This window comes from Branchiostoma floridae, chromosome 17 (assembly GCF_000003815.2).
Source record: "Branchiostoma floridae strain S238N-H82 chromosome 17, Bfl_VNyyK, whole genome shotgun sequence".
In the NCBI taxonomy this organism is placed as follows: domain Eukaryota; kingdom Metazoa; phylum Chordata; class Leptocardii; order Amphioxiformes; family Branchiostomatidae; genus Branchiostoma; species Branchiostoma floridae.
The window spans coordinates 4,121,755-4,135,773 of NC_049995.1; the positions used below are offsets into that span (position 1 = coordinate 4,121,755).

A 14,019-nucleotide genomic window follows, 5' to 3' on the forward strand; every position below is an offset into this window, starting at 1 on the left:
TAGGAAAATACCACCGAAGCGAGAGACAAAACGATACCACAAACCACTTCGAAGAAGGGCAGTTTCGGGAAAGAGGATGATGGGAGGGTCAGTGCCCGGATGTTGTGTTTGCTCTTACTGTGAAGAACTGCCACCTTGCGGTTTCTAGGGAAAACGCCATTGTATTTCGGAGGGTAGCGACGTATAACATATGTTTCCTAATTTCCGATTCTTGAATACCACGGAAAAATTCATATTTCTCATGCAACTAGATAAACCATTCATTATTGATTCCATCTGTCCTTATGTTTATAACTGTTTTAAGAAGCGAGAAGAAGTTGAACTTGTACATACTAGAATGTAATAGCATATGTAGAGATGATAAGATATCATTTTGTCAAAATTGTACCTTATCACTAGCGCTACGACCTGTACTTAGCTTGTTTGAGCACAAATGTACAATAAAGGTCATTCATTCATTCAATAAAAGATTTTGACCCTGTTCTCCCAGTGTACTTAGTCTGGCGGAGACAGAACCTGTTAGCAATGAGAGGTAGCTTGTCAGAAAAAAAAAAAAAAATCAACGATGGCAAACTTCATCCCCTTCACCATACGTGGAAACGCTACATTGAGTAATTTCTGATTTGCATCTTCAACCCGATAGCTGTAGAACCGAGACTATCTCGAGACGACTGTTGTGTGGTTGGTGAAGTCAATGAGGTTGAAAGGTCCTTTTAACCTCCTTGGTGAAGTGTACACTGCTTTTGGATTGTATGGGCGGGGGTTAGCGCGAACGCAGACCCCCACTATCATAAATTACGCAGCCGAGTTACCCGCATTTGGGGTAATCGAAGGGGTCATCCCAGACCGGGTGTGCAATGGTCGGGACTCGCGCTTGACGGACCCTTTTTGATTTTGGGTAGACAGACAGTAGTAGTATAGACAGATTCATAGACCAAACTGTAGACCATCATAATAGAAGGAGAAACAAATTATAACTGGAAACGCAGAAAACTGATATGTTATTCCACCCAAGACAGACATGTCCGTAAACACCCACCAACCCTTCTGTCGGAACAACACATCAAATAAAACTAGAAATCATAGAAAGGAGATAGACTTTAGAAGAAGAAAACCAGAGCGAGGCACCGACCAAACACTTCACCAACACAAACCAGACTTAAGACTCTTCACAATCACATAACGTTAGACTTTAAAACTTCAAAACCAAGCCATTCGGACCCACCTTTGCCCAATACACGGATTCACACCAGGTTTGAGCAAAGGCTTGAGAACCCAGACGTACATGCTCAACTCTCAGTTTAAACCTAAGAGCCTCCTTGATTAGAGACACCAGCTCAATGTGAGACAAGAAATTGTTGTCAAAGAGAGCCTGACACCTGGACCACCAAATCTTTGAACGGGCAACGGCCAAAATATAGGTGCAGACATCTTTCTTACACCTCTTCAAGGTAGACGGCATAACACCATAGAGAGCAATCGTGCGAGAAACACGAAAACTAGAGACCACCCATCGCCTAATGAACCCTTCGACCCAAGTCCAGGTCAGGAGCACCTCGCCACAAGACCAGATGGTATGGGTAACGGTCTCCGTAGCTCTACAGTTTCTCCTCGGACAAAGAGGGGAAGGAGTTCTGTGCCAAATCGAACAAGTCAAGTAGTTGGTTTTGAGAGCCCCATGTGCGACCTTCCAGGAAAGCTCCTTTAGGTTATTCTCAAGGAGAGTGTTATGCACCGTTGAAAAAACAAGTGACCAATCAACACCCCGCTCTAAAAAACAAGCGGAAGGGGTATGAGAACGAGCTAAAATGGCAGCTTTGTACAAAGACTGCACGGTGCATATCTTGTCCCAAGCCTTCGAAGCAGAAGCATTAACAAATTCCAAGGTGAGCTTCCGCATCAAAGAATAGTGAGGTGGAGCCTCAGGAGAGTGGGGGGAACTGTTAGACCACGATGATGGTTCAAAACGACGAGCAAAAAAAACCCAGCCAATATTTTGCCAACTGGACCCATGGAAGATCCGGCCGGTCAAGAATATCGGTAAACGGCCGACAATAAAAACAATTGGCCTTCACTCCAAAATCAATGAGATCCCATCCACCTTTGTCCAAAGGTAGCATAACTGTCTGTCTAGAGACCAGTTCTGCACGAGAACTCCAGAAAAACTTAAAGACGGCTCTCGTAATGTCCTTGACGACTGACTCGGGAGGAGAAAATACAGGAGCAATATACCACAAAGTAGATAGAGCAAGGTTATTAATGACGACAACCTTGCCAGCGAAGGATAAAGAGAAGCTGTCCCACCTTCGCAGAACCGCTTCAAACTTAGCTTGCCTCTCCCTCCAGTTGACTAAAGGCATATTAACACTTCCAAAAGTACCTCCCAATAAACGTATGGATACAGATGTCCATTTAAAATTCTTCGGACAATCGAGTCTTTTCCTCCAACTACCTAGCCAGAGACCCATACATTTGTCAAGATTTAAAAGAGACCCGGAACCTCTGTTATACATGTCAATAACAGCAAAGAGCCGGCGGATCGACTCATCGGTTGTAAAAATAGGCGAGTTATCGGTCTTATCGTCCGCATACTGCGAGATCTTAACTTCACGGCCACCAGGCAACCTGAGGCCGTGAATCGCAGCGTCGGCCCTTACTGTAGCGGCAAATGGCTCCAAAGAAATTGCGTACAGCAGGGGTGACATAGGGCACCCCTGCCGAACACCTCTTGAGAGAGAAAAAGAAGATGATAGCGACCCATTGACGAAAACAGCACTGGTAATGTTGTTGTACAATATAGAAACCCATTTGCGAAAAACCGGGCCAAAACCCATCTTCGCAAGAGTCAAGTGAAGAAAATCAAAATTAACTCTATCAAAGGCCTTGGCCTGATCCAGAGAAATGATCGCACAGTCAAAGTTATTCATATTAACATATGTAACGATATCTCTCATCAAAAGTAGGTTACATTGTATCGACCGGCCTGGTATACCGCATGTCTGGTCAGGACTGATGACCGAGGCGGCAACCATCTTGAGCCTATTGTTAAGGACCTTCGCAAGAATCTTGTAGTCGCAATTTAACAAAGAGATGGGGCGACGGTTCTTCGGGTCCAGAGGGTCCCCTTTTTTTGGAAGGAGAGTAATAACACCAAAACTCTGGCTCTGAGAGAGCTCGCCAGAAGAAAAAACTTCCTCAAAAACTGAGAGGAGATCCCCGGCAATGACGTCCCAGAAAGCGACATAAAATTCCTTCGGGAGACCGTCACTGCCAGGGGACTTATTATTCTCCATGCCATGCAATGCAGCCCAAAGCTCATCCAATGAAAGAGGACCCTCTAATGAAGAGACTTCATCAGGATCGAAAGACCCTTCTAAATTGTTACAAAGGTTATTCGCCTCACACTTATCAATAGGCTCAGCCCTAAAAAGGTCTTCATAAAATAGCTTAAAAACGTCTAAAATCTCCTCGTCATCTTGGACAACACGTCCAGTAGAATCTCTGACCGAAGAAATGCGTCGCTGCCTACTTCGGGAAGAGGCCTGGCTTACAAAATACGAGGTACATTTTTCCCCCTCGACAAATTGCTTGACTCTGGACCGAACAAAAGCACCGCGAGCCTCCTCAGCGGACAACTCGGACAAGGAAGACTTAGTACATTCATACCTACGCAAGATGTCCGCCGAGGGGGCCCCGTCGTTCATCTTGTTGGTGAGATCGACAAGTTCATTATTCAAGGTAAACATGAACTCCCGTCTCTCCCTAGCCAGTTCACAAGAAATTCTGATCAGGAGAGAGCGAGTTCTAGCCTTTACATCGTCCCACCAGGCTCGCAAAGAAGGAAAACCTGGTTTCAAAGTCTTCCAATTGTTAAAAGCGAGTTTAAAATCATTTAAAACTTTGTCTCTTTTTAAAATCGAGACATTACATTTCCACAAGCCAGGCTTCTTCTTCACATCCGGTAAAATTGACAAGGACACACAGTCATGGTCTGTAAAATATGCGGGTAAAAAACAGTAGTTTGAAACGACGAGGCATTTAGACGAATAAAATCGGTCCAGCCGACACGCAACAGCATTGGACGGCAGTCTCCAAGTGAAGACCTTTTTAGAAGGATTCTCATGTCTCCAAGAGTCATGCACCTTAAAATCGGCGCAAATGTCTTTTAAAACAGTGGAACCGCCACTACCATGAGCCGGATTCCCGCCCCTCTTATCAATATCAACATCTTCAACGCAGTTAAAATCACCGCACAAAATAAGGGGCTCAGCCCCCGACAGAAACTTATACAAATTTTTAAAAAACCCAGTACGCTCAGCAGAAATGTTAGGAGCATACATGTTACAAACTTTGAAATTACGCGCACCGTCGGACAAGACGACACAGACAACACGCCCACTGTCGTCACAAGACTTTTTAACCACATCAAAATTGAAAGATGGAGAGAGTAAAATACCCACACCTCTAGATTTGGAGGAGCCCAATGCCCAAAACGCTTGGCCTCCCCATTCCTTCTCCCAGAGCGCCGCTTCAGATGTTGACGAAACATGGCACTCTTGGAGGCAAACAACGTCAAATTTATGTTGACGGCAAAAGCCGAAAACCTGCCTCCTCTTCTGCGGACTACGGAGCCCACAGACATTGAGTGTAGCAATAAGAACCATGAGGCTACATAGAGAAGGAATGTCAAACAACATCGGAATGTGAGGAATTAGTGGTACAGATCATCAATTCCTTCCGCACCAATTCGGTTAACAAATTGGGGGTGGACATTGTAGAGGTGCTTGAGACATAACATGGTGGTTTTAAAAAACCTCGAACAATTATCAACCTTACAAGGCACAATGTCCCCGGAGATGCCATGCGCCTTTGCAAGATGAGATTTCAAAGACCTAAAACTATGCAAGAGTTCGTCGCAACCATGAGAAAGAAACTGGTTGCACACAAAGACAGCCTTATTCTTGTACAAGTCAGAGGAGATGACAATGGCTCTCGCCTTTGCTACCAAATCGGGACTTGGAGCCTGAGAGGCATCCGAAATATCCTCATCAATGATGAGGCTTCTGGAGCCAACAGTAGAGTCAGACTCGTTACCGTCCACAGAACGAAGACTGTCCGAGGGAAACTCCTCGATAACAAGACTGGAGTCGGAATCCGGCTCCTTACGAATCTTTTTCCCTTTCGACAACGTCTTTGCAGAGGCAGATCCCTCACTGGAATCACCCCTACACCTTTTCCTGGAATCTTTGTCAGCAATATCAGAGTTGCCATCATGGCAGCTCTGACAAAGAAAGAGGCGATCGTCGCCCTGACAAACTGGGCCCTCACAGAAAGCAAGGAGAGCAGATTCTGGAGTTATGTCTGCCTTGCACTGATGACAAGACACCACCTCCAGAGTGATTGTGTAATCCAACTCACAACCCTGACACATGTACCGACGAGTAACAGGTCGGATAGGACTGGCCGCCTTACGCCTCCTTCTCTGGGACCGGGTGCGAGGGGCCGGTACCGGAGCAGCAGATGTTGAGGGTACCTGCTCGCTAGAAGAGGAAGAAAGGCCAGGCTTGGCCAGAGAAGGAGCGGCCTCCGACAGCACGTCCTCAGACGGCTCAACCACCGCGACCGGAGAAAACTTGGTCAGAGAAGGAGCGGCCTCCGACAGCACGTCCTCAGACGGCTCAACCACCGCGACCAGAGGAGAAACCTCCAGCTCCGCGACCGGAGAAGAAACATCCAACTTCACAGCCGAAGAAGTACCCGGGTCCACACTGCCAGGGTGACCTGGAGGTAGTCTCTACCAGACTCCGGATCGCTGGAAAAATCGTAGAAATGTAACAAATCAGAGGAGTAAGCCGGCCAGAGGAATATAACCGGCCAGGGAACAGCACGCGATCGTCGGAGTCTGTGGTATCCCGGTGCCTTGTTTGATCTCCACTAATCGCTATCTAATAGGTGCGAAGTGGCTAAATAACACTTTTATTGCTTTCCGACTCGCCCGTGACGGTCCAAGCGGGAGCGACGATCCTGTCACATGTGACCGGAAGTGTCAAAGGTCACATGAAATTTTCAAAGTAACGGTCCATTTTGACAGTGTTTATTTTGATGACTGCGTGTTTAATCTGGTAACTACTTGTATTTACTCTGGTGGCTATGCAAGCCAATTTGATGGACCGCGTTTGCCGTGTTGGCAAAGATGTTTTCGACTACGACACACTGCGACAGGGCCAGGCAGACGCTGTTTTGGGTATTTTAAATGGCCAAGACGTGTTTGTCGGGCTACCGACCGGAGCTGGAAAGACGTTCTGTTTCCAGGCGATTCCGTCGTGCCTGGACTCTGACGAGCCATTTGTGATTGTCATCAGTCCCCTGACAGCACTCATCGATGACCAGGTAAATTTTATATTGTATATATCTCCATAAAATGCCTACCGGCGGCGGACATGAGTTACGCCCCCCTCCCTCACTAACCAAGGATAACTGAATGTTTACTCGAATTGTAAGAGACGCTTCACTCTGCGGAAGCGCTGAAGATAAATAATGAGAACACTTACCGTTCATTTCAGATCGCCCGGTACACCACTACAACGGGATACAAGGCAATTCACTTGAAGTCGGCGAACGACATCAACACAGTGGCAGACAAGTCGGTCAAACTAGGTATGTATCACACTTGTTGTACTTCCTTTTTATTTCAAGTTATCCTATTTACACCAGTTGCTAGACAAGAATAACAAAATATATTGTAGCCACGGTCCTGTCATTTCTCTTTGATCTTGAACCTTGTTATACAGATTTAATTTACCACAGAAATCTGTAAGTTACTGTTACATAAATACTTGTAAACATAGGTATATTTTTGCTTATAATTTTTTTCTCATTACTTTTCTATAGTATACACCAGCCCAGAAGTTGCTGTGGGAGAGGGCAGGGGCATTTTCACCACAACTAGACCTGTGTGTGCCCTTGTCGTGGACGAAGCCCACTGTATCCCTGAGTGGTAAGAATGATTTAATTCTTTCAAGTGACAGAGAAAGGGTGTGTAGCAATTTTGTTAAAACTAAACAGGTTGCTAAATGATTTACTACAACTGTATTGCCTCTATCTAGATGTGCCTATGTGTAGACATAATAAGTTTTGGCATAGTTCTAATAGTACTGTATATACAATCTGTTTCAGGGGTCCCGACTTCAGAGTAGCATTTGCACAGATAGGCGGACTGAGGGCCCACTGTCTCAACACCCCAGTCATGGCCCTCACAGCTTCTGCCTCCCCCAATGCTGTGGAAGGCATCAAGAAGGATCTTCTTTTTCGGGAAGGGAACATCCACATCAGTGGGAGTCTCGACAGACCAAATCTTTTCTTGGTCTCCAAGAAAAAGATCGCAATGCAGGTAACTGAAACACTTCAATTCACCTATCTTTTCTCATATTACATTAACAGATACATGTATATGAAAAACATGACAACTGTGCATACCATATCTTTATGGAAACCATTTTGTATCTGCACTTATTCAATGCACAGTTTACTTAACGCACGTATGTAATAACTGGTAATTTCAGAAGGACTTCCTGGGACTACTGCAGGCCCTAAGGAAAGATGGACGGGCCATCGAGAAGCAGCTTATCTATGTGCCTATAAGAAACCAGGCCATGGATGTGTGGAAGATGCTGCAGGCCCATGCGGGAGACAGGTTCAAAGCATCCGTGGCCTACTTCCACAGTTCCATGAGCCCTGACCTCAAGGCCAAAGTCCTTAAACGTTTCAAGGATGCCGAGGTCAGGGTAGTTGTGGCTACAGTGGCTTTTGGGATGGTAAGTGTACATAATGGTTCTTAATTAACAGCATTAACTGACATTATAACTGCATGCTGGCAAACAATTTGCCATATTTTCAAACACATTATTTTGCATGTACTAATTTCTAGCTATTGTACAAAAATATATATTTCTGAAAACATTCCTGTTTCTTAAAACTCTACAATAACAATTTCAGGGCATTGACATCCCTGACATCTCCTGTGTTGTGGTGTATGGCCTGCCAAAGTCCATGAGCCAGCTATACCAGGTGAGAATCTCATACATGATTCATGATGATACCAACCAAATAGAAGACATAATACAATATGCATGCTTCTGCTATGTTAAACTTAGCAAATCTGGGTATTTTCCATGGAAGTGTGCTTCTTCCTTTATCAGTTATTTTACATCGGTTTAATTATCAGGTCATGCTCACTTGTATTACATCAAAAGTGGTAAGATCTCAAACAAAGCCACTCTCTATATATTTTACAACGTTTTGAAAGCAATGAAACTTAAGTCTAAGATAATGCTACTGTACTTTTACTTCTGTAGGAGATTGGCCGGGCTGGGAGGTCAGGGGAGCCAGCCACTGCTGTCGTCTTTGCTGGCAAGTGTAAGGAAGAGGAAGACGCTGAAGACTGCCTGAAGCAGTTCGTGGCCAAGCGGTCCTGCATCCGCGCTGTGATGCTGAAGGAACTTGGCAGTCAGGCGGCAGACACAGACCACTGCTGCTCTGTCTGCCAGGAGGAGGCCACAGCACCGAGGGGAGCGTACCTGCTGCATCCCAGGGTCCCCAAGACAGCAAAGAGGGCAGCTGCGACCAGAAAAAAGAAAAGACAGGAAGGCGATAAAAAAAAACTGGAAAAAAGCCTGTACGAACTGAGGAATGAGCTTTTTGAAGACGACATGACGATTGCACATGTTGGTCCTGCAGGAGTGATTTCCGACAGTGCAATTATTTCAATCAAAACCCAAGCACAAAGTATCCACACAGTGGAAGACCTGTGTAAGAAGGTTAAAGGTGTTTCAGAGGACATAGCACCATTCATTCTTGACAAGATTGAACAGGAGTTTCCTGAACCTATCATCAAGAGAAGAAGAAGGGCCCTTGGGGATTTGACAAATGTTTAGTTAGCTAATTATTTTTAATGATAGGTTTGGGAAACTTCTCGCCAATATTGTTGAGAATGATTGGTGCTATTTTCTTCATACTAAATCGTGGATACTTTTGAAACATCTTTCTATGTTCACCTTTCTGGATGCTTTGGGCTTGGGTTTTTATTGCACTGTTGGACAGTACTCCTGCAGGACCTTCATTGTGTGATCCTAGGGTTTCTTTCATTTGTACATGAGCGAATATAGTACATGTACAAATGAAAGAGACAAGAGTACTAACCTTATGCTAGGTCTAAGTTGATAAGGTCAGCGTCCTCGATTTCCTCCCACTCAGGATCCTCTTCGTCTCTGACTTCAACTTGTTCGGCGCTGTCCTCGTCTGTCTCTCCGTCATCAGCATCCGGGGACTCAGGTGGCTCTGTATCGTCAGAGATGTCCTGCTTTCCACGAGTGAGAAAGTTTGCCAGCCATTTGTTGTCGTACAGTCGCTCTCTTGCAACAGCTCGTGGGTCCAACCACTCAGGGTTCAAGCTCCTCCCTGGTTTGTTGTGATACACTTCGTGTTTTAAGACTGTTGTCATTACTGACTGAATGTCCACTTCTGCAGATGTCGTTGTGTGGTGTGTAGTCTTCTTAGAACACAAGCTGTCTGCGAAGTTTTTGGCGGCGTCAAACAGCTGCACAGAAAGACTTATGTCCTGGGCGTGTTTGAACTCTAGTCGTCCCCCAGCTGCACGGCATGTCTGCTTGATGGTCCTGTGAAGGTTAAAAGTTCACGCATTAATATTAATAAGTGTCCTTTTGACTGTATGGTTATGGTTAAAGGCTCAAAGTCAAATAGTCAACATTTACTCACAGCAAGTATATAGAGTCAAAGTCATGGGGAAGATAAATAATAACATGTAGGTGACTCCAGACCGAGGAAAACTGTGAGGGCAGCTAGGATGTGTCCTTTACTGACATGGCAAAAGAACTCGTCAGAAACTTGAAAGTTCTTACACTCCTTGTCCGCCCGCATCCGGTTGATGGCAACCCTTATCTGTGAGAGAGAGCCTGCTTCTGTGGCCAGGCCCCAGCAGCACAGCGTAGCTGTTTTCAGGGCCTCCCACACAAAGTGAAAGTCACCTATGAAAAAAACAAAAGGGGTGGGGCGGAGACATTTGTTAATCAAAAAAAGTTAGCAAAACAATTTATTATTGTACACTTGAGCAATTACAACCCCTATTATCAAAAGTAGCATTTGTTATGCAGAACAGGACACACTAGTTCATACACAAATATTATGTGAGTCAGCAATACACATAAAGATATTCATTTTCCTTCTTAGCAACATAATACATGTACTGTGATTGTTTTTTAAAAGCATAGAAGAAATACATTACCTGGACTCTCCTTTGCCCACTGTAACAGCTGAACAGGATCCTCCTCGCCTTCTCTCCATCCTCGTCCTCCACGGATGTTTTTGCAAGTCGCCTGGTCGCCGACGACTGCCTAATAGCAGCAAAACCAATGTATCATTTATAAGGTAATATGTATAAGTTCCGTAGATTCGGAAGTCATATCTCCATCGACACCCGATGGGCAAACATCATGTATAAGTAATTGATACATCTCATAAAAAGTATACAATTATATAATGAATAGATTTCCATAAACATTGTTATTACTGTCAACACTACTACTATTGTTATTATTGTCCATGTTTGATAGTTCTGTTACCACACTTGGGACTCCATGTTTACATATCGTACCTGGTCTTTCATGTTGTCAGACAGCTGTAGCTCTTCAGCAAATTTGAGCAGAATCTGAATTGTATCATCCTTTTTCGACTCATCCTTGTCCATCAGTGGCAGCGGGGTGATGCTACTTTTCTTAACTGGCAAGGGGCTGGATGGAGCTCTTACACTGTCTTTAAACTGATGGAAGCTTGGGAAATGTTCAACTATTATAGCTTTCACTTGATTCTTTAATCTGCTTTTGAGGTCACTTATGTCATTGCTGTCAGCCAGTATGTCTGCATCAGACAGGTCCTCTCTTTTGCCCTACAAATTGAAATATAAATAGCCAAAATGTAATTTATTGTGAAAGATACACATTGACACAATGTTTGTTTTTTATTAAAGGATAGTTGGTCTTGTGCTCAGATTATGATAAAGCACAAACTGTAAATAAAGTGTACTATGTTATACATATTATATGACAGTTTCAATCTACTACATGTATCTGCTTAGCACATTTCGAACATAACTATGAATGAAGATGTCCTGTGTTACCTGGGGTTCTCTGCTGGCTGAAGGATCTTCATGCTCTACCACAACTGCCAACCGGCTTGTCCAATTAAACATCTCGTTTTGTTTCCCTAGACAAACAGACATACAGGTAATGAGATAATCATCAGTCTAGCAATATTCTGTCCTTTCTATTCACATGAATAAAGTATAGAATCTGACAGTACAACTTGTTTTACAATTCATTTCATAGTTTATTTAAAGTGAAACAACTGTTTTGTGCAATTTAAGGACTCACCCATCCTCACATGTCCCACTCTTTTGAGAATGTTAACATTGTCAAAAAAGACAATACAAGGCTTGCTGTTGTCCAGGTGCTTTGCCCCCTGCATTTCAGCAAAGTTGGACAGAAAATTCCATGCTGCCTTGTAGGAACTGGCAACACCCATGGAATTCAGCATGGAGATGACCTGCAAAAACAGCCAATGGTTTACATAGGAATTAGGCAGGGTACAGTGTACCGGTACAATCCCTTTTTTTTCTTATTGGACCTGTCCAGAAAAAATTAGGAGGACCGGATGTTGGGCTGATTAGAAAATTAACAGATTATTTTATCAGGCATTCACACGTTTTGGCGCTTGCAGGTGGAAGAAAATAACAAGAGTGAAGTAAAGTTTATAGCAATTTCTACCAAGTTTTAGTTTACAGCCAATCCTACAAGTGCAGTTAGCGTTGTAGAATTTTAAAATGCCAGTGTTAGTCTAATACTCTACCACACAGATTTCTTTGTAGTGAAATGGGCCATTGGTATGAGTCATACTAGAGTCATACTGCATCAGGTTCAGGTCCGAACCTGGACCTGATCCTCTGGACCTGAACCGGACCTGGACGCGAATTTTCTGTACCGGTACCCACCCCTACATAGGGATGAATAATTGTTGGAAATGTAAAAAAAGATTTCAATACATTTTGAATCCCTCATAACCCTGATTTGGAAATACATGTACGCATCTGTTTTTTGTTCAAAGAAAGTGACATGCCACATGACAAAGAAACATACAAAATGTCTTGACTGAGTGACTGATAGGGTTAAACAATCTTATGTAATCTCAAGAATGCTTAAGTATCAATGCAAACATACCTGCACATTTGTTGACCTCGAGATGAGTGACAGGGTGGTGATCATTTGTATGGCATTGGCACGCTTGCTTCTGTTGTTTGCAATGGAACAAAGATTGAGAAATGCCAACATTGAGGTGTCCTTGTCCCCAGGGACATCGCTTTTGATGCAGTTTTCTAGGAGCTCGAAGAAAACTGGTGCTTCGTCTTTCACCTGTTCTTTCATGGACTGTGGTGTCATATTCGCAATGTCAGTTGCAGTCTCTGCATTGTATGTCAAAATGGTATCCTTCATCACAAGTGACTTGACTTCTTTTTGGGCTGTGTTTTTAACAGCATCGATGCTGGCCTTACTGTAAGTCTTTAAATCATGGATCTCTTTTTGTTGCTCCTCAACAAGTGTGTTCATCTTTGATAGCTGTGCCTTCAGCTTGTCCTCCATTTGTTGAAACGCTTGTAAGCTAACAGTTGGCTGGGCATAGCTGGTCGATGGCTGATGAAACTGGGCATTTACTCCTGGTGACATATGGTAGGCTGGAGATGGAGGATGCAACAGTGGAGAGGAGATGCCATGATTTACGTAAGGTGAAAACTGGTACATGGGGGATGGAAAGTATGTGTTGTTGTGACCGGCTGGATAGATGTTGGACGTGCTTGGAGGACTGGTTGGATAGATGTTGGACGTGCTTGGAGGACTGGTTGGATAGATGTTGGACGACGTGCTTGGAGGGTTGCCTCTGTGTTGGACGACGTGCTTGGAGGGTTGCCTCTGTCTTCAAACCGTGGACTACAATAAATAAAATAAAAAAACTCAAAACAGATCGATACATAAATTGATAAGTAGAAAGAATGCATAATTTTTTCCTGTAAAATGTACAGTTAAAGAAGTTGGAAAGCACTGCTGTAATGTACAGTTAAAGAAGTTGGAAAGCACTGGTGTTTTCTTAAAAGCAATGAATCAAATCAATCCACATTACCATGTCAGCATTACAAATCATCTCCCGTAGTGTAGTGACAAAATATTACACACAAATTGTTATTATAGGAGTATGAGTAACGGGCTAGTAGCTGACAAAATGATCACGACATGTTTAAGAAAAAAATTAAGTCTCTAGTTCTGTTATCTGGAAACTACAGATTCCATGAAACATTAAGGATTTGACGAGGAAAAATTCGAATGTCGGACGACTCGGACCATCACCAACTCGGCCCAGTCAACTCGGCCCATCTGCCGGGACAACTCGGACCATCCCCCCTGGACAGCTATTTAATTAATTTTTTTCAACACTTACCGCTTCTTGTTGGGCGTGGATGACTGGTCCATCATGGCGATTCGTTTTCTCAAACGTAAAAGACGTTGAATAGCCGAGAAACGCAAAATAGCGGGAGAGAGAGAAGAGAAAATCTACATCTTTGCCGCGTATTTTTACCAGTTAACCGCACAACAACGCAGCTATCGCAGAGTGATATTTATTTTTTTTATTTAGGTACTCTAAATAATGAAAAACTTTTCGCAAAACGTTGACATTTAAAATTTGTATCGGCTATATCGATATCTTTTATAACTGTTTTTGCTATATCATGTAGATAATGAGGAACTGCCACTCTCAAAGATGCGTTTTGATGCCGTGCACAGTTTGACCTTTGAACCGAAAAGGCGCGAGTTTGCCGGACGCTGCTAGACGCGCCCCACGGCGCGTTAATTCATTTATGGCTTAAATGATCTGAACTCCGAAGCTACTGTCTTTGTGCAG

General features: G+C 43.8%; 2 protein-coding genes and 1 non-coding gene across 3 annotated transcripts; 1 reads left to right on the forward strand and 2 right to left on the reverse strand.

Annotated features, from left to right (window-relative positions):
• Nucleotides 1-757: 757 nt before the first annotated feature.
• On the reverse strand, nucleotides 758-916 carry LOC118405184. The gene has a single exon (XR_004829854.1). It is a non-coding gene; the product is annotated as a U1 spliceosomal RNA (small nuclear RNA).
• Nucleotides 917-5,819: 4,903 nt separating this feature from the next.
• Nucleotides 5,820-8,933, forward strand: LOC118404919 (ATP-dependent DNA helicase RecQ-like). Its single transcript, XM_035804303.1, has 7 exons — nucleotides 5,820-6,390; nucleotides 6,564-6,657; nucleotides 6,892-6,997; nucleotides 7,177-7,390; nucleotides 7,563-7,814; nucleotides 7,996-8,067; nucleotides 8,355-8,933. The coding sequence occupies exons 1-7, from the start codon at nucleotides 6,151-6,153 to the stop codon at nucleotides 8,931-8,933; spliced, it is 1,557 nt and encodes a 518-aa protein (XP_035660196.1). The 5' UTR covers nucleotides 5,820-6,150.
• A 266-nt stretch (nucleotides 8,934-9,199) lies between these two features.
• LOC118404920 lies at nucleotides 9,200-14,013 on the reverse strand. Its single transcript, XM_035804304.1, has 9 exons — nucleotides 13,558-14,013; nucleotides 13,033-13,052; nucleotides 12,288-13,000; nucleotides 11,445-11,616; nucleotides 11,192-11,277; nucleotides 10,670-10,960; nucleotides 10,301-10,409; nucleotides 9,819-10,043; nucleotides 9,200-9,456 (listed from the first exon to the last, which is right to left on the reverse strand). The coding sequence occupies exons 1-9, from the start codon at nucleotides 13,590-13,592 to the stop codon at nucleotides 9,200-9,202; spliced, it is 1,908 nt and encodes a 635-aa protein (XP_035660197.1). The 5' UTR covers nucleotides 13,593-14,013.
• Nucleotides 14,014-14,019: the final 6 nt, after the last annotated feature.

Coding starts and splice junctions, on each gene's coding strand:
- LOC118404920 (XM_035804304.1), bottom strand. CDS start 13,592: ATGATGGACCAGTCATCCACGCCCAACAAGAAGCG. Junction 10,961..11,191: donor CAGCCAGCAGAGAACCCCAG/GTAACACAGGAC, acceptor TTCAATTTGTAG/GGCAAAAGAGAGGACCTGTC. Junction 10,410..10,669: donor CTGACAACATGAAAGACCAG/GTACGATATGTA, acceptor TGCTGCTATTAG/GCAGTCGTCGGCGACCAGGC.
- LOC118404919 (XM_035804303.1), top strand. CDS start 6,151: ATGCAAGCCAATTTGATGGACCGCGTTTGCCGTGTTGGCAAAGATGTT. Junction 7,391..7,562: donor AGAAAAAGATCGCAATGCAG/GTAACTGAAACA, acceptor TGGTAATTTCAG/AAGGACTTCCTGGGACTACT. Junction 8,068..8,354: donor CCATGAGCCAGCTATACCAG/GTGAGAATCTCA, acceptor TTACTTCTGTAG/GAGATTGGCCGGGCTGGGAG.